Source organism: Phalangium opilio, unplaced genomic scaffold, assembly GCF_054372755.1.
Source record: "Phalangium opilio isolate 3A_F unplaced genomic scaffold, DU_Popi_V2 ptg000041l_1, whole genome shotgun sequence".
NCBI lineage: Eukaryota > Metazoa > Arthropoda > Arachnida > Opiliones > Phalangiidae > Phalangium > Phalangium opilio.
Window position 1 is genome coordinate 7806563 of NW_028324165.1, and position 25696 is coordinate 7832258.

General features: G+C 35.8%; 1 protein-coding gene and 3 non-coding genes across 4 annotated transcripts; 1 reads left to right on the plus strand and 3 right to left on the minus strand.

Moving 5' to 3' along the window:
- Positions 1-25576, minus strand: LOC149679715 (ubiquitin carboxyl-terminal hydrolase 31-like). Its single transcript, XM_089835504.1, has 8 exons — positions 24233-25576; positions 11249-11494; positions 4912-5001; positions 2681-2883; positions 1615-1726; positions 835-1537; positions 492-773; positions 1-432 (listed from the first exon to the last, which is right to left on the minus strand). The coding sequence occupies exons 1-8, from the start codon at positions 25211-25213 to the stop codon at positions 14-16; spliced, it is 3036 nt and encodes a 1011-aa protein (XP_089691630.1). The 5' UTR covers positions 25214-25576; the 3' UTR covers positions 1-13.
- Positions 2994-3183, minus strand: LOC149679716 (U2 spliceosomal RNA). Its single transcript, XR_016365966.1, has one exon. It is a non-coding gene; the product is annotated as a U2 spliceosomal RNA (small nuclear RNA).
- On the minus strand, positions 6396-6584 carry LOC149679717 (U2 spliceosomal RNA). Its single transcript, XR_016365967.1, has one exon. It is a non-coding gene; the product is annotated as a U2 spliceosomal RNA (small nuclear RNA).
- On the plus strand, positions 20921-21110 carry LOC149679718 (U2 spliceosomal RNA). Its single transcript, XR_016365969.1, has one exon. It is a non-coding gene; the product is annotated as a U2 spliceosomal RNA (small nuclear RNA).
- Positions 25577-25696: the final 120 nt, after the last annotated feature.

The window sequence follows — 25696 nt, forward strand, 5'->3', positions numbered from 1 at the left end:
TCTTAAAATTTCATCAAACGGAAGTTATGGTCCAAATTCTCGCCTGATTATTATCATCCTCGGAATTTTCTCTTTTAATTTTGGAAGGTGAAGGAGGCGGGGATTCGGGAGGTGACGTCACGGACGTTAAACTTTTCCGAGATAACGCGATGATATTAGTCTCTTTTAGGGGTAACGTGTTGTTGTTGTTGTTTCTGGTCTTAACTGAGGCCGGAAGTGTTTGATATTGAGTCGGAACCGCGTTAATTGTCGTTGACGGTGAACTGGTTTCGTTATCGGAATGTCTATCAAGCTCCGCCTCCGCTGATACGTTATGACTGTTCGATGACGCGCTACGTTTCGTAGACGACGTTGTGACCATACTGGAATATTCTCGACGTGTCCGTTCAAAATTACGATTGTTCAGTTTGGGTGTTCGAGAACTTGGATTATCTAAATGGTAATTAAAAGTTAGTACTTAAGTACATTAAACAAGATTATTATAATCTAACCTAGATCGCATAGATTGTCCTGGCTTTGACTCCCTTTCGCCGGCCAATGGTGAAAAGGTGGCATTCGATAGGCCCAGTGTTCGCTGTTGACCATAAGTGACGCCGTTGACGATGTACTGTAACCGGAAGTACTTGAAGATGAACAAGAACCATTGTTTATGGCACTACGTTGGTAGAATAAGATATACGCGTCAGGTGTCACAATCTCGGATTCCTGCGCTGGACGCACTTTCATGTCGTCGAACAAGTACCATTTGTTGTCAACTGGGTTCTTGCAATACGCTAATAACAATGCAAAGTCATTAAAGAGCTTGAACCCTTCGACTAAACAAAGAATTCTTACCAGTATAATGTCCTCCTTGCATACTTCCATGATGGTTACAAACAGCGTAGAGATCGTACGTTTCTTCGGACCTTTCAAACTGATTTGCTCGATGTCGCCTCCAAGGTGACCAACTACTCATAGCCGTTAAGGTACTTGTGGCCAGCATAGTGGTAGCGTCGTTAAAATTGGGTGTTGTCTTATACGCCACGTACGGAGATACGTCCAACCCGTTTATGGGAAAAACAACATCAGTCATTAACTTCGTCCTCTGACTGGAAGACTGTTGCCGGAACCTCTTCAAATGAACGATAAATATGTCCGGTGTCGTCCATAAACTCAACTTCTTCGTTCCTTGCTGACGTCTTTTACAATTGGGACACATCCAAGCGTCCTCGACTCCCAGTTTCTCCTCCATGAAGTACAACTCGAAGCATTCGTGAAGAGAGGCTTTCATACTGGTTTGACTTTGGTCTCTTAGTTCTTTTACCGCCGCGTCTTCGTCTTTGAGGTCATCGATGGATTCCCTGATCAGCGTCATCTTGGTGTCTTCGTCCCATTCAACGACTATTTTGAGGTGAGACGGCCCACAGAGTTCGTCCATGGGACCCAACGCTTGGTCGACGCATGGCATATATAGAGGATGATCTACGTCATGTGGTAAGTAACTCGTAGTGGAACCGCAACCGCTTATGACGCGTAGTTTGAATAAAACTCCCAAATCCTGAATAGATTTCAAGATGTCAATATGACCTAAAAACTGGACTGGGGCTAAAGATTCATGGGATATGGTTATATTACCTCTTTGGGGATATTGTTTTTTAAAATGCAATTCATGTGGTCAAGGATTTTCTTTTGAATAGCGTCATAAGTGGCTTCTCTTAGAATTTGCATAACAAATGGAGGACCAAATCTAAAAATATTATGATACGACGTATGTAAATAAACGGGTTGTAATCAGGGCAGTCGATAGAGAGGGGCAATTTGGTCAGTTTTCCCCGGGCTCATACTTTCTAGGGGGCACCTCTAGGGCTATCTTGATGGGGGCCCTCGATTTCGTCATTTTCCCCGGGGCCCACAAACTCTCGCCGGCTCTGGTTGGAATACTAGCAAAGAACAGAGCCTGAACTTTTGATTGGAACAGGAATTACTGCAGATCGACTCATAACCCAATGAAAGGATCGAGGGGGTAGACACTTGAGAACTCAGGTGTACAATGTCTTGAATTCAATGTACTGTCAAAGCTGAATTGTGAGTTCCGAAGGCTTTGAACTCAATGCACTGTCAGAGCTGAACTCTTTTGAACTCAGGTGTACACAGAGATCCAACGCGTCTACCCCCTCGGAAAGGATCTACCCTTCAAAGTGTACCAAAGTATTTAAAATATCTTATTGGCTGTACGAATATGTTTTGACAGCATGATGTCAAGTACATGTTGTTTACCTTGATCACTTTCGTTTAAAATAAGAGGGTCGTGAACTACGACACGGACCCAATTAGTTCAGTAATTCATTCTCCCTTCAAACAAATAAATACCTGATTGTCATCAATACTTCCGAGGGGCCTCTAACCCAAATACCTAAAATAATTTTTATCACCAATATTTTTCACGCTATTTACAACGACCCAGACTTAGTAGGTAATTAATGGAATGATGCCAAAAAACAATACACATTTCTACAGAAAACAAATTCCTAAACGAGTCACTATGAATTTTATCTAATCTTAATTATTTCACGACCGTGATGCGATAATGAATGTGGGCTCGGATCCAAAAAGTATAATAACAACACCTAAGATTTCGAAACATCCTAAATGACTGTACAAGCAAATAGGCCCTATCGGAGGGGATTATTAGTGTACTTACACTTGATTTTGGGATTTCGTTTTGACTTGGTTGACCCATATAATGATTAATTTTTCACCAGCGTTGTTATCACCCGTCAATGGTTTGTACAATGGGACTTGAATAGCGGTTACTTCTTGGCTGCCTTGGATGACGGATAATGGGTCTAAGACGCTGAAAGACTGTTGAAAGCCCGATTCGTCCGATATTTCGGTTAATATAAACTGCAATTAAAACAATATCTTTTGTTCAGCAACGTAGTATCACTTGCACGATAATAACGAGTTTAATAACGATTTTTTAAAGTGTGTGTGTGTTTATTTTTGGTTTTAAAAAGGTGTGGGCCGATCCTGGATGTAATGCAAGACCAGGTCGACCCTTGACGGAGTGGGGCAAGCCCCTAACTCCGCCCATATTCAAAAAGTGACATTAATATCGAAGGGTCCCAATGGAACCCGATCAGATATTAAGCTGATCAGAACAGATATTACACATTGATCTTAGCCAAAAGGCCGAGAAGCGATACCTTAAACGGATTCGGTCAAACTATAAGAGCGGAGATGGGGAATGCAAAACGTAGGCATGTGAGATGACTTAAATCACTATTATATGTTAATTGAACGGTTTTAACGACAGCAAATATTTCAGGGGCTTTGGAACACGTATAAAGCTAAGAACAATCGAAAAATAATTTAAATAATCCAGAAAGTAATTAGACTATAGTAACATTTTTGAAAGTTTGTTTACAACCACGTTGGCAAAATGGAGATAGAAGTTAAGACATTTTCGACCCAAAATCGATTTCCAAAGGGCAACCCCCTTAATTTATGCCACCAGACTTATCAGAAACACCCTGTACATACAAACTACTTTCAAACAAAATATGAAATACCTCAGATTACTACATTATTAAAATTTATACCATTTATTCTTGAAATATTAATAAAAAAATGTCTAGACGTAAGATAACGTGAGTCAGGGTCAATTTTATAAACCTTATACGTCGAAGCAGGGCAACAAAAAATGACGTTACCCACAAAGTGTCAAGTCAAATTCGGATTGACAAGGGGCATAGATAGAGCAGACCAAAAATTCAATTTGTTAAAAGAGCACGAATTCAGTCTATGGGCAATCTAGTCAAGAGCTTTTTCTTCGCGATTTTTCCCCGCCCAAGTTCTAATTTAATAAAGAGTAAATCCACCAGGAGTACAGTACCCAGAAAACAACACGCAGTGCACAAAGATTGAGCTCCCTTTCAACATACAGTCACATATCACAATCACAATGGGTCTAGAGTATGATGTGTAGGGATAAAAGGGGTGTGGTCTAGCGTTTTAATGGAGGAGAAAGACAACCAATTTTTAACAACATAACATTATACCAAGAAGTGATATCTAGTTTATTAGGGAGAAGGTATAAATTCGCCACATTTATAATCTAGCTTTATCTCCAGTCCAAACGTATAGTAGGTCCGGAGTTAATCCCCGCCGCCTCTAAATTACAACCAGCATCTCATTGGTTCTTGAAAAAACTCACGTCAGCGCGACGCCAATGACGAAAATTACAGTCATATTTTCCGACTGAGGAGAGGCGAAATATCCCGGGGCCTCCTTTTACGTCCCCCCCCCTTGTATTTTGAAAGGGGGACTGGGACTATGGCGCGCGAATACTTAGGCATCTTAAATCTTCTCCCTAATAAACTAGAATCACTTCTTGATTACACCTTAAAAGAATGATTGGCCTTTTTCTAAATATAAAAGAATTAAATATTTAAAATTAAAATAAATTATCTCTTATTACAATATGATAATTAGCATTTAATTAGTTTTAAAACAAATCAAGGACTACTGCGCCGCCACCATTGGTTTAGTGGCGTCTGCTAAATGGACCCACTTACTCCTACGTAATTGGTTGAATTCTCACAGGCTCAGAGAGGTAAAGGTGAGGTAAGAGGTTTGGGCTAGCAGACGCCTCTAAACCAATGGCGAATGGTGCAGTAGTCCTTGATTGTTTTTAAGACTAATTGAATGCTAATTATCATATTGTAATAAGAGATCATTTATTTTAATTTTAATATTTAATTCCTTTTAAATTTAGAAAAAGGCCTTTCTTTAATTTAAGGTATCATGTTATGTTAACTGAACTTTTCGTTTAAATTACCCAACCTGGCCATCTTTCCTTTGTTTCCTGATATACTCCTTGATTTACTCTTGACAAAAAACTAGAATAGGAGAATGTTTGGAGTATCTCACCTGTTGTTCAGGTACGTCGTACTGGCAGGCTAATTTCTCGCGTAGCTCCTTCATGTTGCATTGAGAGTCCATTGGAATTCCCAGTTTAATCTGATTAACGAGATTCAACACAAAAAAGAAAGGAAGAAAAATAGGTTAAATTTATTTTTCTATAGGCGTTGTCACTTTTATAACAACATATAATTTTTCACGGTAGACCAAAATACAACACAAGAATATTAGGCTGCATATCTATTCCCTCTCCAACAGTTGGAAACTAGTTTCAATTTGCCTTGGTAATAACAAGAAGTGATATCTAGTTTATTAGGGTGATGCCTAAGTATTCGCGCGCCATAGTCCCAGTCCCTTTCCAAAATACAAGGGGGGACGTAAAAGGAGGTCGGGCTATTTCGCCTCTCCTCAATCGGAAAATATCACTGTAATTTTCGTCATTCGCGTCGACGCGAGTTTTCAAGAACCAATGAGATGCTGGTTGTAATTTAGAGAGGCGGGGATTAACTCCTGACCTACTATACGTTTGGACTGGAGATAAAGCTAGAAATGTGGCGAATTTATACCTTCTCCCTAATAAACTAGATATCACTTCTTGGTAATAGAAGTATAGAACATTTTAGACTCAAAATCGTATTCCCAAAGAACATCCCCCTTAATTTATGGAAGGTAGACTTATCAGAAACCGCCTGTATATTTACGAGCTTCTGTTTCCAAAATATGCTAATTCTAACATATGGTATCACGGTGTTCTGTGTAATTACTCTTAATTGAATATCCTGTCTTAGTAATTTTTTGGTTTCAATGGGGTCTTGCTTTGAATTTTCATTTAATATCAAGGTTATTTAACTTAGTTATAAAAGTCACGTTTTTATTCAGTTCATCTGTCTAATTACCGTATAATGCGTAAGTATGGGTCTGCCATAGGGCTTATAAATTATAGAATTATTCAGGCCCACCCTTTTATAGGAAAATATCTCCTCAAAGGAAATCTTCCTTCGATCCATACTTATGGAGATTATGATAGCCTTATGGCTGTACGCGTGGCTTCTGAAAGTTATGTTCTAAGAATCAAAATTGCCTAAAATTGGGTGTATATGTAAAAGTGAAATTTTTTCCAGTGAAAATGCGAAATCAATCGTTTTCGTTGTAACCACTTTCCTTGTTTTTGACCTTGAAAAAAATTGTAGTTAAGTGGTTCTAGGAACTGTAAATTTGGCATCGAAAATAAATACCAACTTAAATAAATGTCTGGAATTTGGACTTATTATTTAGTTCTATAGTCATTGTTAAACAAAAGATAAACGTACTCTTCGCGCAAAATAATGTTTATGAACTTTGATTAAATATAATATATAAACTGAAAATAGACTATAATTAAATACCAAGAGGTACTTATTTCATTAAAATACATAACTTGCACATCATAGGGTTAAACACACAACTTGTGCAATTCCATTTCTTGTTTAAGTGTATTTATTTTTGGAATCTTTAGAGTGTGGGCCGAGCCTGGAGATAATGCAAGACCAGGTCGACCCATGACGGAGAGGGGCAAGCCCCTAACCCCGCCCATGTTCAAAAAGTGAAATTAATATCGTGGGTTCCGATGGAACCCGATCAGATATTAAACTGATCAGAACAGACTTTACACTTTGATCTTAGCCAAAAGGCCGAGAAGCGATACCTGAAATCAAATCGGCCAAACTATTAGTTCGGAGAAGTGAAACCCTAAAGGTAGGCATGTGAGATGATTTAACTCACTATTATAACTTAATTAAACGGTTTTAACGACTGAAATTGTTTCATAGGCTTTGAAACATGTATAACGCTAAGAACTAGCGAAAGATAATCGATATAACATAGAAAACAATTTAAATAAACATAAAATCAACCCTTTTCCTTGTTTTTTGACCTTCAAAATCAACGGAAAACTTCTAGCGTTGTAGACGTAAGTTCTTTCAATTTTGGCGCGACAAATAATAACACGTGCTTTTCCAACTTTCATTGCAAATTAGGCTTAACAAATTGTTGACAGTTTAAGTCTTAAAATCAGCTATGACAATGAGGTTGAAACAATTGAATTTCGTCATAATCAAATACTATAAAACTGAATTTAATTCAATTAAATCTTCCACAACTAACTCGTATTTGACAAGGTCCTTGAATGTTAAGAAAAATCATTCTCAGATTAGGCTTAGTATTTTGGCGCGAAATAAATAATTGGTTCACCTACAGAATCTATTCTGCTAAGTATAATTTACTATGACAATGAGGTTGAAACAATTGAATTTTGTCTTAATTAAATATGATAAAACTGAAATAAATTTCAACAACTAACTCGTATTTGACAAGGTCCTTGAATTTTAAGAAAATCTCAGATTAGGCTTAGGATTTTGGCGCGAAATAAATAATTGGTTCACCTACAGAATCTATTCTGCTAAGCCTAATTTACATGTATATCAGATAATCCGTCTATGAGAAGTTAAAAAACGTGGGAAAACCCCCTTTGTCTTTCTTGGTTAATCATGCGGAACTAAATGAAATGCATTTAACCAACGTACGTGTGTTGCGCAATGTTAAAAAAGTCTACGGGAATTTTTTGCGTATTTAACTTAACCACCGGAAAAACATTTATTACTTTAAAAATCTCACGAAATGCTTTTAAGGCCGAGATCCAGCGAAAAGGGGTCTACAGGAGAACAGAAAACACTTGTTAGTTTTTGATTTTTTGTATTTCAAACTGTAGAACACTTAGGGGAATAGCACTTCCTCTGGTTCAAAACCAGTTTATTAATTACTTGGACCTGTTTTTAAAATTAATTAGTGGGCGTTACTGGTCCAAGGGACCAGTTTATTAATTGCAAATCTATAGGAAAACTAAGGGGGGGACCAGTTTTTTTATTTTGGCCACTAGGTGTCGACTCTAGTATAATCCTTCAAAATTCTGCCATAGCATTTTTTTCATAGGATCTCGGTCTTTAATAAAACCAAAGTCAAACACAATTAATTAATATAGTTTATTACTGAAATTTAAATATTTTAAAGTTTTAAAAAATTAATTTGAGCCATTTTATTTTCCTCAAATAAGCCATAATTTTTTAAAATTTAGAACAATGGCGATATTTAGTTATACTATAAATAAAAATAAGCAATTGAATTTTCTTTTTCTCTAAAAATAAAAGTTTTCCTGCTAAAATTATTATTTCAATCCAGAAATTCACATCCAAGTAAAAGTGATCGCTCAACAAGGAAACTAAGTCCAATTATATAGTGTAATTTTCGAGTTCATGTCCTGGTGAAAACTGAAATGTGGTTTTTAAGGAAAGTTTCCAGATATCATATATTTATTCTTTTTATTTTATTTTAACAAATAATGGAATAATATCTTTATTTTCTAAAAGAAATTAGCCATAAAATTATTTTAGTTTAAAATTGATTTAGGCCCATTTGAATGAAATATCTGCATGATTATCTCTTTTTGATTGTTTCCCCCCCAAAAAATAACCCTTAATTGGAAACAACTTATAAATAAAAAATCCTAATCCTAAACAAGAAGTGATATCTAGTTTATTAGGGAGAAGGAATAAATTCGCCACATTTCCAGCTTTATCTCCAGTCCAAACGTAGGTCCGGAGTTAATCCCCACCTCTAAATTACAACCAACATCTCATTGGTTCTTGAAAACCGAGGGGGTAGACACTTTGGATCCCTGTGTACACCTGAGTTCAAAAGAGTTCAGCTTTGACAGTGCATTGAGTTCAAAGCCTTCGGAGCTCAGAGTTCAGCTTTGACAGTACATTGAGTTCAAGACATATTGTACACCTGAGTTCTCAAGTGTCTACCCCCTCGTTGAAAACTCACGTCAGCGCGACGATGTATTTTCCGACTGAGGAGAGGCGAAATAGCCCGGCCTCCTTTTACGTCCCCCCCCTAGTATTTTGTAAGGGGGATTGGGACTATGGCGCGCGAATACCTAAGCATCTTATACCTTCTAGATATCGCTTCTTGTCCTAACCCTCCACAGAAAACCACAAGATGGCGTTGCACTCTCGTTCAAAAATGAAGCGCTTTAGTATCCCTTTAAAATACTCCATTTCAATTCAAGCATAAGGAAAAAAGTAGGTCTAAAAAAAAAATCAAGAGGCCATAACTGCCCTCCATAATCCAGATTTCTTATAACTATAAAGTTTATGGTGCATAAACACAATACAATGATGATGGAGTTTCGTTGGTAGTAGGTGAATTAACATTCAACATCGCGCAACGTGTTTGTCTCATTCATTTTTCTATTTTTTTTTTCTTTGCCAAGTGATTTCATACGCACGAAAGCAAAATAAGGTTTATGTATTTCTAGGCCTATATACTTAAACTACATACCTTGTAAAGAAAATAAAAGAAAATGTAGTTGTTAAAGGTATACATATAGAGGGACGGCATATTTTGTTTACTGTAACTGTACGCGAGTCGCGACACGTCAGCGGAATACCAAAGTTCAACAACATAATATAATATATTATATATATATTAAAAGTCAGCATTATGAAGGCGTTTAAAGTTTTTATTTTTTAGGTTTAATTCGATTAGAAGGCTGTAATGAAAAGTAGTTAAATTTCACGAATTGTTTCTGCTTTTTTTTCTAAGGAAAAGTCATTGAAATTCTTTGATTCTAAACAAAATTCATGGTAAACTCCTCATGGAAAACTGGTGAGTTCATGGTTTCTAAATAAAAATCAAGTTAAAATCAGGCGATTTACTTGTTTTCTTAATAAACTCGTGGAAAGGTCAGGCGAATTCCTGGTTTCAAAGTAAAGAAAACTCATGGGAAAATCAGGTGAATTACTCGTTTCTAAAGAAACTCATGGAAAAGTCAAGTGAATTCTTTTTTCTAAAGAAAAATAATGAAAAATCCAAGTTGATTCCTTGCTTCTACAGAAAACTCATGGAAATATCAGGTGGATTCCTTGTTTCCAAACAAAACTCATGGAAAACTTCCTTGCTTCTAAAGAAAACTCATGGGAAAATCACGTTTCTTAAGAAACTCATGGAAAAAAAATCACGTAAATTTCTTGTTTCTTAAGAAATTCATGGAAAAAATTACGTGAATTCATTGTTTCTAAAGAAACAACTAATTCAAGAAAATAATTTGCCGAACGAGAAAGAAACCTCACATTAATTACCCAATAATTAAACAACGCATAAAATCGAATTATACACCAAAACTAAAACTGCAAACAAAATATTCCGCTATGCACTTAAAAAAATTAACTTTTTGTTATGGCCATCTGACATTATTAGGTGGGGGGGGGGGGCTAAACAAAGATGAAACCTTATGAATTATTAATTTCAGGCTTTGTACTTATCATCGTAATAATTCCCCATTGTCTAAATAATATTGTATCTGTTTCTGCCTGTTCTGTATTTTCTATTTAACCGGAAACGCGTCTACCTTCTGTTCTGTTCTGATGTCGCTAATGTTATAATTTATCTCCCAACGTTGGGTTGACTTTTACCTTTCGGGCTCTCTAACGTGACCGAATTAAACGAGTTTGTGTTTTTATATGAGGGGGGGATTAAAAGAACGTGAATATTTCTTAATGATCTTCGTAATAATGAAGTTTTAGTTTGAACAGTGAAATTGTTTCCTGTTTACAAAAGTCGAGAACTATTTACAATGGGAAAAAATGCTCAATTCATGATTATTTTCTTTATTTATTAAATAAAAATAAAAACTTTTTTTTTAATATCTTTTATCATGAATACACACAGCCATAAGTTTATAAGATATGTTCCATAAGTATGACACTTCCTATACTTCGTAATGCTATAGCATAGAGATTTACAGCTCGAGATAACTAGTTCGAGCAAGAAGCGATATCTAGTTTATTAGGGAGAAGTTATAAGATGCCTAAGTATTCTCGCGCCATAGTCCCAGTCCCCCTTTCAAAATACAAGGGGGGACGTAAAAGGAGGCGCCGGGCTATTTCGCCTGCCTCTCCTCAGTCGGAAAATATGACTGTAATTTTCGTTGTCATTCGCCTCGGTCGCGCTGACGTGAGTTTTCAAGAACCAATGAGATGCTGGTTGTAATTTAGAGGCGGTGGGGATTAACTCCGGACCTACTATACGTTTGGACTGGAGATAAAGCTGGAAATGTGCAGGCGAATTTATACCTTCTCCCTAGTAAACTTGATATCACTTCTTGGTTCGAGAACGACGGAAGCGAGAATTGAAGTCATACACTCGGTTGGTTAATTTGGCAGGACTTCCATCTAGCTCCTATTTAGTCTGCATTACTAAGCCTTTGACAGCAGCGCCTCACAAAATGAATAAAACAATATAATCTCACCTCTCGGAAACCAGCTTGCGATGGCAATATCAAGTTGACGAAAATTGGCCTCGTTTGTAAGTTAGGTATGGGCAAAGAAATGCATAGGTAAGGATCGAAAGTATTGCTTTGTTTCATGCATCCGGGACACGTCAAGGAAGAACGGAATTGCGCCTGGAACAAATCTTGCACAAAACTGTTGTTGCATCGTCGATAATTAGAAAGAACTTCAGCGGCCAAGTCCATGTCTTGACGTCCATGACCACTCTACAAAGAACAAAAGATAATAATAAATAAAAGTTAACTTTTAAATTTTTAAATGCTTTAAGGTACAATATAGAGATACCAGGGATAAATTTAATTTTATAAGTAGGAATTGATTGCACGGTTAGTATTTACTTCAGTTATTCCGACTCATGGACCACCCAGTATAGAGCCCCTCCCTCCAACACGTAACGAAAAGTTTAAATCATATCTTATTATTGGCTCAGTTAAACTACGTTTTGATGACGTTGCTGACGGGGACGGCGAAAAATACTACGTAATTCCTTTTTACGTCTGTCAATATGACCCGCCTCTTCTTCAACCCCCCCCCCCTCCGTCCCGTGGAAGGGGGTCCGGGACTTTGACGCGCGCCCATATTACTCTGTTCTCCATTCCTACTTCTAAAATTACATCTATACCCGATCATACATAAACAATCCTGAGCGAGCTCCAAAATGTTTGTGTCTAATCAAATGTGATCTCGATCATAAAAGAGATAACTAAATTTTAATAAATTTGATGCTAAACTATAAACGAAAACTTCCCAAACTAAGTCAAAAATATAAGATACTATAGGACCTTTCATGAAATTATAGGATAATATAGGACAGGTTCAAAAATATACGATTTTATAGGAATTATATTGACTAGCCCCTCAAATCTACCAGGGGTCACTTTATAACACCGCTCAAATTCCTGCAGTGGTTCAAACTCAACCCAGCAGCACCACGCACCAGTGGTCACCTATGTCCAGTTTAACAAAAGTTATATACAATAATACCTTTACCTTTTTTTAAATTTGCCTATTCTAAAATTGCATTATATTCTATAAGTGTTACTTGAACCATGTCTGAATTCTTATTCAAGATCTGACAAAGGCCCGTTTTACGTGATTCCACAAAAAATAAATTCTTTCTACACTATTTATACTCTATCGGCTCTCTAGTTACAGATACTGTCAATTCCGTTAGTTAATTACGTTTTTCTTCTTTTTTTCAGTGGTTAACTTCCGGTTTCCGCACCGGAAGTCATTCTTTTTTGAATAAACGATGGGAATATATTTCTATATATATATAGTATAATATAATATAACCATTTCGGGAAATATTTCTTGTTTATGTCGAATGCGATACTATCTATGGCTACAGGTTTTGAAATAATAATTTTTTTGTTATTTTGTTATGGATGGGGTTATATACGGCCATCCATTTTTAGTAAAGAAATGAAATTGTTTATTCTAAACTTGAGTGTGTTTACAGTTTGAATGCTACGCAAAATATTTCTAAATTATTGTTTATGTTTTCCAGTCAAATTTGGTCTAAAATTGAACTATTTTGGCAATATTTTCCAGTCAAATTTATTCTACAATTAACTATTTTGCCAATATTTTCCAGTCAAATTTATTCTACAATTAACTATTTTGCCAATATATTCAAATCAAATTTATTCTACAATTCTAAAATTAACTAATTGCCTTTATTTTTAAGTCAACTTTTATTCTAAAATTAACTAATGCTAATATTTTCAAGTCAAATTTACTCTAAAAAAAAAAAACTAATGTTAGTCAATAATTTGAAGTCAAATTTACTCTAAAAAAAACTAATGTTAGTCAATAATTTGAAGTCAAATTTCCTCTAAAAATCAATGTTAGTCAATATTTTCCAATCAAATTTGATCTAAAACCAACTTCTGCCAATATTTTTTAAAGTCAAATCCATAATAAAACACGTTTGCCAATATTTTCCAGTCAAATCCATAATAAGTAAAATTTCCCAAGAAAAACAAATAAAAATCCCTCGAAACAAATTCCAAATTAATTAATGAAAACATATAAGTGAAGTTCATATGAACTTCATCGAAGACATCAAAACTAAGAACCGTAAAAATTAAATTATATTTTACATTTTTAAAATTCAAAAGTTAGCAATAAAGTTCGTTACCTCGCGAATAACGAATAATATAATAGGAACTTTTGCTTTTAAGCATTATAAGAAATACGAAAAATTTTTTAATGTGGGGGTCAATAGGGTGAGAGTTCAAACCCAACTTTTTTTCACGCTTTAATAACCAGAAAAAAATCTATTTGAAGCTAAGAAAGAATTAAGAAAAAGAAATGGAATGAAAAACAGGCGAGCAATGAACGGTAAAAAGGAAACAGCTATTAGGTAAAGATATCACGCGCCAATTCTTCCAAAAAACCCTTACTTGGCCCTCCAAGATCTTTATAAAAGGTAAACCACTAAAAAGGGTTATCTTATGCAATTGATATTCCGCCTTTGTCTGTCCGTTCTGTCTTTAGTTTAAGAGAAAAATAGGCCAAGAAAGCTAAGTACAAAAATACATTTCTAATTTAAATTATTCAAGATTTCAATCGCATTTCAAAAATGTCTAAAAATTTCATTTTTGTCATTCTTTTTTTCTTCTGGATTTTAATAATCAAATTTGTGTCAAAAATTTCAAAAGTAAAAAAAAAAAAAAAAAATTGAGCGTGCCGATTTTGACATTTATTTTTTTTTAATTTTATAAAATTTTATATTTTTTTTCGAAAGACAGTTTAATTATTAAATTTGATGGGAGAGACATGTATATTACATCAGGGATAGATTTAATTTTAGAAGTAGGAATGGAGAACAGAGTAATATCTGGGCGCTCGTCAAAGTCTCGGACCCCCTTCCACGGGACGGAGGGGGGTATGAAAGAAGAGGCGGGTCATTGCAAACGACAGAGGTAAAAAGGAATTACGTATATTTTTCGACGTCCCCGTCAGCAACGTCATCAAAACGTAGTTTAAGTGAGCAGCCAATAAGATAATTTAAACTTTTCGTTACGTGTTGGAGGGAGGGGCTCTATACTGGGTGGTCTATGAGTCGGAATAACTGAAGTAAATACTAATTAACCGTTTAATCCATTCCTACTTTTAAAATTAAATCTATCCCTGATTATATAATTCTTTTAGCATGTATTAACGGGACTACTTGATTTGAAGCGCAGGCATCCGAAAGCTTAGCTCGGGGAAGCAAATTTTAGCGGTCGATTGAACAAAGCGTAGCGCTTAACTAAGGAGTGATCAATCATTCGCACGCTTTGGGTACGTTAAGCTTTGATTTTTTAGGTAAAAGACAGCGAAGAAAAAGAAAGGCATAAAAGTGGCGCTAAAAATATGGAAAAACGGAATTATAACGTAAGCCTTGGCCCTTGACCAAGTCTTAAGAGCTAAAAAACCCAACGTTACGTAAACGACTAAATGGGTTGAATTATACACGGTATTTTGGGTAGGAGGTTACCCCTATACTTCACGGTTTCAATCTCTGTTATTGTCCACAGTTATACCAAGAAGTGATATCTAGTTTATTAGGGTGAAGGTATAAGATGCCTAAGTATTCGCGCGCCATAGTCCCAGTCCCCCTTTCAAAATACAAGGGGGAGGGGGACGTAAAAGGAGGCCGGGATATTTCGCAGCCTCTCCTCAGTCGGAAAATACACTGTAATTTTCGTCATTCGCGTCGCGCTGACGTGAGTTTTCAAGAACCAATAAGATTCTGGTTGTAATTTAGAGGTGGCGGGGATTAACTCCGGACCTACTATACGTTTGGACTGGAGATAAAGCTGGAAATGTGGGTGCGAATTTATACCTTCTCCCTAGTAAACTAGATATCGCTTCTTGGTTATATAACCAGAAATACATACATATAATAGGAATTATTATGAACTAAGCCATTTTCTCAACGTATCTAGGCAGACTAATAATTATGTGGACATGTGTAAATTAAGATATGGATAGCTTCAAACAATACGGACCATCCAAATTTGGTGCAGGACTGGTAAAGTTGAAGCCTTATTTAACGTCTTTGCATCCATATAACCAATCAAGGTTAGGTCTGAACCCTAATATCAAGCCCTACCGCACGACCCTCCATTTTGAAAAGCCTCTATTAGAGTCAATATTTACACAAAAGGAAATTCAATCGCTAATAATTTCAAAAGTTGACAAATTCGTATTTCTAAAGATAATTCAAATGAATTGAAATCTATTGAAACTTCAGCTAAATACTAGCGTATTGCCGAAACCATAACCACCAAATTGATTTCCCATAGAACCATCCCACTGTCCGTTTCGAAACAGCTCGTATTTACGCCCTTGTCACTTTCAATGAAACTGAAGAGTAGACCCCCTTGATAAAACCAGGCAATAACAAGTCGTTAGGAAAGCTGTTAAAAGGTGTGGTCGTGTCTGTTTGTTTTGAGTGTCGTCTCTAATCTATCTAAAGTTCCAATGAGCAGTTTCAAAATAAAGAAGAGGGGAGTTAGGCCTAGTAGGTGAGGTTTGTTTATTTTGACTAAAAACGCCCATATATTTGGTTGAATGAAACAAAATAATTTAAATGACCTTTTCACGATTTATTTGAATAGACAGACTTAGGTCTGGAGATTCTGTTGGTTTTAGGCCAAAAACGTGTGTTTATTTAGCTTTATTTTCATGAAAAGAATTCTTCATTAAACTTGTTTATTTATTTTTCGTTACACCACCCAAGGAATTTTTCTGGTAATAGTTCTCTATTTTTTCGAAATAATTATTATTTTCCCTAATATTTGTCGAAATAATTATAATTTTCCCTAATATTTGTCGAAATAATTATAATTTTACCTAATATTTGTCAAAATAATTATAATTTTCCCTAATATTTGCCGAAATAATTATAATTTTCCCTAATATTTGCCGAAATAATTATAATTTTCCCCAATTCTTCCCTAAAATAATTATAATTTTCCCCAATTCTTCCCTAAAGTAATTATAATTTTTCCTAATTCTTCCAGAAATAATTATAATTTTCCCTAATTTCTCCCTAAAATAATTATAATTTCCCGTAATTATTCCCAAAAATAATTATAATTTCCCCTAATTATTCCCAAAAATAATTATAATTTCCCCTAATTATTCCCAAAAATAATAGAAATTTCCCCTAATTATTCCCTAAAATAATTATAATTTTCCCTAATTCTTCCAGAAACAATTACGAATGCTCCCTGAGAATTTATATTTCTTTCTCCTCTAAACCGTTAAATTTCCCTAATATTCTCATGCCTGTCTTCCCTAAAATAAATACCGGCCTTATGAACCATTTACCGCTAAAGGCGTAACAAAAGGATCCATTTAAACAAAAAATAAAAAGAAGGTTCATGACTTTTAGTATAGAGACAATAACAAAGCACAAACCTCCCATAAAACCTGTATTTACAATATATATCGAGTAGCCATATCGGATTTAATGTACCGGTTCGCTCCTTCTTACGTTATGTTTTCAGAGAAAAAAGGTTATTAACTTGTAAGTTTAGGCTTAACGTTAACACCAACCATCAGCCATAAGAGGCCCCTTGAAATAAAAATTTGAAATTCAAATTTTATTCCACTCTTTGAGGGCAAAAGAAAAAAGAAAAAAACTTTTCATGAAAGCAACCCAACCATCTATCAAATATCGATAATTTAAAGCTACCGGTATTTCCCAATAATATTTTATACTATTATTATTATATATGGAACTTTTCCACTTAAAATAATTATAATCTCATGATTTATGATTTTTAAAACCTTGGAATAAAAGGTATTAAAGGGATACTTAAATGCAATAATGAAAAAAACAAAGCACCAGTGCAAGCACCAATACAAGCACCAATGCAAGCACCAGTGCAAGCACCAGTACAAGCACCAGTGCAAGCACCAGTGCAAGCACCAATACAAGCACCAATACAAGCACCAATACAAGCACCAATACAAGCACCAATACAAGCACCAATACAAGCACTAGTGCAAGTACCAGTAATCGTACAAATATAAGTAGGGTAGTGTAGAATACCCCTGAAAACTAGAAACTGGCCTACAAAGCCGCTTAAAGTTGGTTCGCGAACTCGAATATCAGTTTTATTCACACTTAACTTTGCAAGCGTTTTGATTCTTTTGAATCGCTTCGAACCTCTTTCTCAAGTAAGTGTGAACATGGCTTTACAGCAGGATCGACGCCTAACCAGTATGTCCCGAATCTCTGACAGTTCATTGAAAACTAATTATTCAAATGGATCTTTAAAAATGTAGTTTCCGTGATCTACGATAATTCGGCGTATCGAAATACTCAATACAATTTTATTCTTTTACATCAACCCCGTCTGGAAACGTCCATGTCATGCAATTTTTATTAGGATTTAGTAGCATAAGTTCATAAGATATGTTCCCCATAAGTTTGACAACACTGGTAACTTAGAAATTGGAGCTTGTAATTTTGAAGTGTCGTAGCCATTGCAAGAAGCGATATCAAGTTTACTAGGGAGAAGGTATAAATTCGCCACATTTTCAGACAGCTTGATCTCCAGTCCAAACGTATAGTGGGTCCGGAGTTAATCTCCGCCGCCTCTAAATTACAACCAGCAGCATCTCATTGGTTCTTGAAAACTCACGTCAGCGCGACGCAAATGACGAAAATTACAGTCATATTTTCCGACTGAGGAGAGGCGAAATAGCCCGGCCTCCTTTTACGTCCCCCCTTGTATTTTGAAAGGGGGACTGCATGGGACTATGGCACGCGAATACTTATAGGCATCTTATACCTTCTCCCTAATAAACTAGATATCGCTTCTTTGCCATAGATTCTCGTAAACTGACGCTGTTAAAGCCTTAGTAATGCAGACTAAATAGGAGCTAGATGGAAGTCCTGCAAAATTAATTAACCATCCGAGTGTAGTTAATCAATTCTCGCTTTCGTCGTTCTCGAACTAGTTATCTCGGGGTGTAAGTCTCTCAGTAGCATTACGAACTTGTATAGGTAGGGTCATACTTATAACGTAACGTATCTTATAAACTTATGAATTCAGGTTCAAATGTAAAGGAGAATAAAAAAATAAAGGCGTAGGTAGATGAAAAAGTTTTGGTATCGTGCAGCACGACAGGGGTGCAAAGGCTTAAATGAATGACTGATATGTCAGGGTTTAAGCAGGTGCAGGTGTCTACGTAACTATACATTTACAGTATAACAAAATCCGTGTTGTTATGATTATAAAATATTAAATTTTAAAATACCTGTATGCACGCTTTAAAAATTACAACTACTCAACAAAAAAAGGGTTGAAGTAAGTACACGTGACGTTTGAACACCTACTTCGCACGAACAGCAGACCGTTTTCAAAAAGGAGGGGGATGGGGGGGGGTTTAAATGGAGTCTACTGTGTTGACCACCTTGTTGGATATGTGGAAACAATATGGACTACTCAAATTTATTGGACTGGTAACTTCGAAGCCATATCTAACGTCTTTGCACGCATATTTATTTTTTTGCAATGATTTTGAAAAGAATTTAATATTAATAGAAATACACCTAACTTTCCATCTAAACCAGGGGGAATGCATACAGAAAATAGGAATAATTGTGTGGCCAATTTTCTCTTCTCAACGTATCTTAAAGGTAGATTTTGTTTGTAAGAGCTAGACTAATCATAATGTGTGACGAATTTTACATGTCGAATAATATATCTCGCTGCCTGTTGCTTCTTTCGCATGCACCTAGGAACTCGCGTTGTTACCAACCAATGAAACAACAATTAGAAGAAAGACGTCATCAGAATTATTGGAGGTGACGTGCAGTAATAGTAAGTTCTCAAAGCCCGGCCCACAAAACCCGAAATCATATTCTAAATTAACATGGGATATTTATGGGTGCGCAATAATTCCAATTAACTGTATGTATTCCGGTTTAAATAAAAATATCATTTCCTAGGCTACACAATGATAAAAAATTTAAATTTTGTGATTTCTTCAAAATCCAAATAGTACTAAAGGTGGTTTAGTATCAAGCATTTTTAAATGATCGAAAAATACCTGTATAATTTTGTAAATATGCAAATGATGTAGCTAGCTACGGGTAAATTTTAACAGACGTGATTTATTTAAGTTGATAACGTTCGAAACTCGTGACTAATAAATGACAGAACAGAACCTAAAAAGGATTTTATTTTTAAATGTATTTAACTTTAAACAGAATAAATAAAAAGTGGGGTTTCAGGATCCTATTCATTTTAATGTGATTTACATTACAGATAATTCAAAATAAAAGAATTTTACCTAAAGTTTCCATTTCCCTCTACGATTTAAGCATAAGTTTGGCGTATGAAGTTTTTTTCGAAAAAACAAGAAAAGAAAAAAGGTTTTATCTCGAATAACGAATAAAAAGGTATATATACAGTGTGGAACGGGTCATACTATCAGGGATAGATTTAATTTTAGAAGTAGGAATGGAGTCTAACGGTTAGTATTTACTTCAGTCCGACTCATAGACCACCCAGTATAGAGCCCCTCCCTCCAACACGTAACGAAAAGTTTAAATTATCTTATTGGCTCACTTAAACTACGTTTTGATGACGTTGCTGACGGGGAGTCGGGGACGGCGAAAAATACGTAACTCCCTTTTACCTCTGTCGCTATGACCCGTCCGCCTCTTCTTTCATAACCCCCCCCGTCCCGTGGAAGGGGGTCCGGGACTTTGACCATGCGCGCCCAGATTACTCCGTTCTCCATTCCTACTTCTAAAATTAAATCTATGCCTGGTCTGATCTGTTCCACCTTCTAAATTGCAAGCAACGAAGCTGACACACCGGTACAGCATGAACTTTTATCAGTTTAAGTTGTAAATGGCTCAGACTATAAGGTATAAAAAAATATATCTATATATATTGAATCACGCTATCAGTTATGATAAGCCCGTTATTTGTCAGCCCTTTGGAAATATTTTGATTATTCTTAATGTTATAACGTCAACGGACTTTTGCAATCACGTGTTCATTACTAATAAAGAAAATATGGTGTAATTTTTTGTGATGTTTACTCAATCAAAAATTACCAATATTAAAAATACTTTTATGATAAATTCAAACTAAATACATGCAAGGGGTTTTATTGATAAGTCTGGTGGCATAAATTAAGGGGGGTGTTCTTTGGGAAATCGATTTTGAGTCGAAAATGTAAAGTTCTTCTATCGCCATTTTGTTTACCACAAGGGACACTGTTTTCGAGTTATGATTGTTTTATGGATGACCCCTTAATTAAATTAGAGATTGTCTTAATCAGTTTCTTAATTAAATTTAATTCAGGGGTCATCCGTAGTACCTCGGTAGGTATAGGTAATATTTTCCCGTAGTTTAACTCCTCCCACCAGCAGCCAACATGGTTGTAAACAAACTTGCAAATTTTACTATAGCCTAATTAATATATAGATTATTTCAATTATTTGTCGATAGTTTTTAGCGTTATACATGTTCCAAAGGGTCTGAAATATCTGCAGTCGTTACAACCGTTCATCTAAGTTATAACTCTGAATTAAATCATCACACATGCCTACGATTTGCATTTCCCATCTCCGCTGTTATAGTTTGGCCGAATCTGTTTAAGGTATCGCTTCTCGGCCTTTTGGCTAAGATCAAAGTGTAAATTCTGTTCTGATCAGCTTAATATCTGATCGGGTTCCATTGGAACCCTTCGATATTAATGTCACTTTTTGAATATGGGTGGAGTTAGGGGCTTGCCCCACTCCGTCAAGGGTCGACCTAGTCTTGCATTATCTCCAGGATCGGCCCACACTCTTATGAATCGAAAAATAAATACATCCAGTCATTTAAGGTTATACAAATTGCTATACACTGTTATCAGTTGATGGTACTTAAATGAACAAAAGCAGTTTTAAATTATTTATATTAACCGAAATTTGATATTAAGATTTTATTGCTGTTTTAGGGATGAGCCCTTAATTAAATTAAAAATAATTGTCTAAATCAGTTTCTTAATTAAATATAAGGGGACATACGTAAAATACTCTTAACATAACTTATAAGATCTTTAAAGGACTTCAATGTATCTCTTCATATCACCAAGAAGTGATATCTAGTTTATTAGGGAGAAGGTATAAATTCGCGTGCACATTTCCAGCTTTATCTCCAGTCCAAACGTATATTAGGTCCGGAATTAATCCCCGCTGCCTCTAAATTACAACCAGCAATCATCTCATTGGTTCTTGTAAACTCACGTCTACGCGACGCGAATGACGAAATTTAAAGTCATATTTTCCGACTGAGGAGAGGGGAAATAGCCTGGCCTCCTTTTACGTCCCCCCTTGTATTTTGAAAGGGGGACTGGGACTATGGCGCGCGAATACTTAGGCATCTTATACCTTCTCCCTAACAAACTAGTTATAACTTCTTGACAGAAGCAAAGTTTTGACCCTACACAAAGTGAGTGTCAATAAGAGTTAGGGTGGTAAGAGAAACTGGTTCTTAATGGACATTAAACCTAGATTAAACTCGTGTAGCGTTAAATTGCCTCCCTTTTCTAAAACAATAAACAATGACATTAGAATAACGTAACACAAGCAAGGTCTTTAAAAAATAACATAAAATGAATCTTTTTAAAACAAAAGCCCGGATGGTACGAGTTGCTTTATCGGACTCTTTAAAGAGTCTGTGGCACAACTTCTATACTGGGCTATGAGTCGGACTGATATAAATACTAACCGTTCTCCACTCCTACTTCTAAAATTAAATCAATCCCTGACTTAACTGTATCACAGCCCCTTTACTAACACGTGCCCGGATGGTACTGGTATGTTTTTAGGAACCCTTTTAAAATGATTTGATACAGACTTGGTTGGTTAAGAAGAAAATTAAGTTCTTATTTTTAACGTTACGAAACATTTTTCGTAATAAGACTTCATCCTTTGTCTAAAGCAAAATTAAAATCCCCATTGTTTGCTAGAGAATGTAGGCATAGACTGTACAGAGAGAGTAAAAAAGAAAAAAAAAATATAAATTTCGAAATTTTTGCCTGAGATAATTGAAGCTGTCATTTAAGGTAGTGGTAGAATATTGCCCTTGGAAGCCAAAAAATATAATTGAGGCCGACTTTTTCCTAATATTCATTCTACTATATATATATAATTCATTTTAAATTATTTCCAAGTCACATCTGGTGAATATAAAAAATTATGAACTGTACCGTTCTGTACTCTACTGTCGAGGGGGTATTCACTCCCATTCCCTTTACAGTACACCAATAAAATATTTATATAAATCTGTTAAGTAAAAATTTAGTCTTACCAAGAAGTGATATCTATAGTTTATTAGGGAGAAAGTATAAATTCGCCCCCACATTTGTGGCTTTATCTCCAGTCCAAACGTATAGTAGGTCCGGAGTTAATCCCCGCCGCCTCTAAATTACAACCAGCATCTCATTGGTTCTTGAAAACTCACGTCAGCGCGACCAACGCGTATTTTCCGACTGAGGAGATGCAGGCGAAATAACCCGGGGCCTCCTTTTACGTCCCCCCCCCCTGTATTTTGAAAGGGGGACTGGGACTATGGCGCGCGAATACTTAGGCATCTTATACCTTCTCCCTAATAAACTAGATATCACTTCTTGGTCTTACGTTTGAACACTTGGGTATGATTTTAAAGACGTTAGATACGAACGAGGGACTGGTAAGATGAAGTTTGGATCACCATACCCAATCAATGTACGGTCTTAACATTATAACGAGCAGGCGATACTAAGCCCTCCCTTTACTGTCAACAGTAGGATTCTTTTTAAAGATATTGATTAGCCCCTCGGTTATGGCTAGAAGTATATAAGCGAGAATTTTATACTAAACAGTACGAGTTTGTTTGGGGCGAGGGTGGTTTTTGAGCTCTTATTTACGATTTCTAAATGAAAGCTTTTTAGCTCTTACGTTGGGTGACGTGGGTCAATGGACTTGGTGGTGTTTTGGCTTGGCTCTGGGTGTAAGGGTTTTTGAATTCCAGGATTGTCTATTTAGAGTTTAGGTCTAATACTTTTAAACTAATTTTATAATTCCACGACTTATTTTATGATTCCCATTTTAAATAATGTTGAGCTTGTAAATGACTTTCTTAAAGCGTGTTTGTGACAAACAGTTTTGAATTATGTATTTTACCATGGGTTTCCCTGAATATTTTAAACCATTTTCAAAATACCATGAATATGCTTATAATTAAACTATATTTTGGAACCATAATTTTCCCTGTATAACTTAACTTAAGCCCTTTATAAATGAACTTTTGAGGATTTTAACATAAGACCAAAATGTGTATTTTCACGTCAAAGAATCCCCTATTCATTCTACAGGGTTCGGACGAAATTTTTCAGTTAAAAATCCCTGACTTTTCCAAGTTATCCCTGACCAAATTTTGGCAATATCCCTGACCATTTTAAGGTGTTTAAGGAGCCGACTTCATCACACCTGTCTCGTATTTAGAATTGCTCCAAGCATTTTTTGATATACCAAACGAAATCCCTGACATATCCCTGACTTTTTAGGAAAAACCTCTAAATCCCCGACTTATCCCTGACTTTTTCCCTTAATTTTCATATCCCTGACTTATCCAGGTTATCCAGGTTCCGTACGAACCCTGAAGTATGGTTTGATATACAAAACGAAATCCCTGACATATCCCTGACTTTTTTGGAAAAACTATTAAATCCCTGACTTATCCCCAACTTTTTTCCCTAATTTCCATATCCCTGACTTATCCAGGTTATCCAGGTTCCGTACGAACCCTGTCTAGTCAATTTTAAAGCCCATGTATTTTCCTTAACAGTGTTTTTCACACCAACCCGTCCCATAGCCCCATTCCATGAATTTAAAATCCATTATTTGATAAAAATAAACGAAACCATGATAAAAATGTTTATCTTACCTTTGGTTTTTTGTACTTTTTCTTTGTTGCTATATTCAAATCTTCATGAACTTTGTCCAACAACCACAACAAAAACTCTTGGGCATCGTGTTGCAAACTGCCTTCATACTGATTTCCATATTTTGACACCAAATTTTTAAACTTGTTCGATATTTCTTGCAAATACTGACAAGACCAAACTGATTTTAAAAGTTGAGCTAATTGCTCCGTCACTTCGCCTTTAGTCCCGTATTTTTTCGCGTGAATTTTGTTGTGCCGACTTAAATCAACTTTATACTGATCCAAAACAAAGTACTCCGCGAATGAGTCAGTATTACACAAACACTGAATGACAGCGTTCATAAAACAAGTGTTTCCATGATTCTTTAAACCGCAAATTGCGGGAGTTTTATCCTTAAACCGATCATGAGTTTCGTTAGTCGTTACTTCTAACACTGGTTGAGGTTGAGATCGAATATCATTATTAGAAGCTGATATTAAACGCGATTTTGAGTTTGTTGGTTTGGGTTTGGAAGGTAATGTAGCGCTAACGATGTTTGTGTTTGTGTTCTTAACGTTTTTAACATTTAAAGTTAACTCTGAAGCTGGTGTCACTTTATAGTTTTGACCATTGTTTATATTAGAACGATTATTATTAGTTAACGAACCCAATGATTTGAAGAGTCTTGTAAAAAAACCATCAGTTGAAGCACTTTTCGGGATTTTCTTCAATTCTGGGTGTTTTGATGAATTTTTAGCAACTTTGGGTTCAGCAACTCTTTCGTATTTTTCATCCCGTTTTAATTGTTTCCTTTTAAACCTTTTCCGCGTTCCCATTCTTCTGGGTAGTGTAGAAAAGGATGATACCAACTTGGAATCAGAAGTGTTTGCTTTGGAATAAACTGGAAGGCTATCACGTTGGAATGGTTCATCATCTTCACAATCTGCTAAATTTCCTTCAGAAGCCGATCGGCTATATTTTGGTGAATTATTCCGTGACATGGTTGGTGTGCTTGTCAAAATACGATTTAAATCGCTGATAAAGCGTTTTGCAGAGCAGCCTTCATTATGTACACTTCCATTGCCGAGATTTTCCGCACCAGGTCAAGGCCTTTACAGTTTACCTAGGAATCGCTTCCTAAGAGGCCAAGGCTTAAAACGTTTTTCACACTTTTGCAAAAATTTTAGATGCAATTGCTTTAAAATTACGTATAATATATATCTTTGCAACTAATACGTTAACTTCGAAATAATTTTGACTGTAATTTATATTCTTAACACTTTAAATTTACAAAAAACGCCGCGATTCTCACAACGCACCTTCTCAAAAACGTAGATTGACGCGTTCTGCTTATGCTTATCGCTTGTATTGTTGTAAAAAAACATTTCGCGCAAAATATGGGAAGGGCGCGAAGCCATGCCGAGCTTCCTGATTGGTCCACTATTCCTAGTGGCCCGAGGGGTCGGTCATTCGTGAAATTCCGT

Excerpts from the sequence above, each read along its gene's own strand:
- LOC149679715 (XM_089835504.1), bottom strand. The coding sequence starts at position 25,213 with ATGTCACGGAATAATTCACCAAAATATAGCCGATCGGCTTCTGAAGGA. Across the intron at positions 5,002-11,248 it reads CGCAAGCTGGTTTCCGAGAG|ATTAAACTGGGAATTCCAAT; the intron begins GTGAGATTATAT and ends CTCGTTAATCAG. Across the intron at positions 774-834 it reads GCAAGGAGGACATTATACTG|CGTATTGCAAGAACCCAGTT; the intron begins GTAAGAATTCTT and ends CATTGTTATTAG.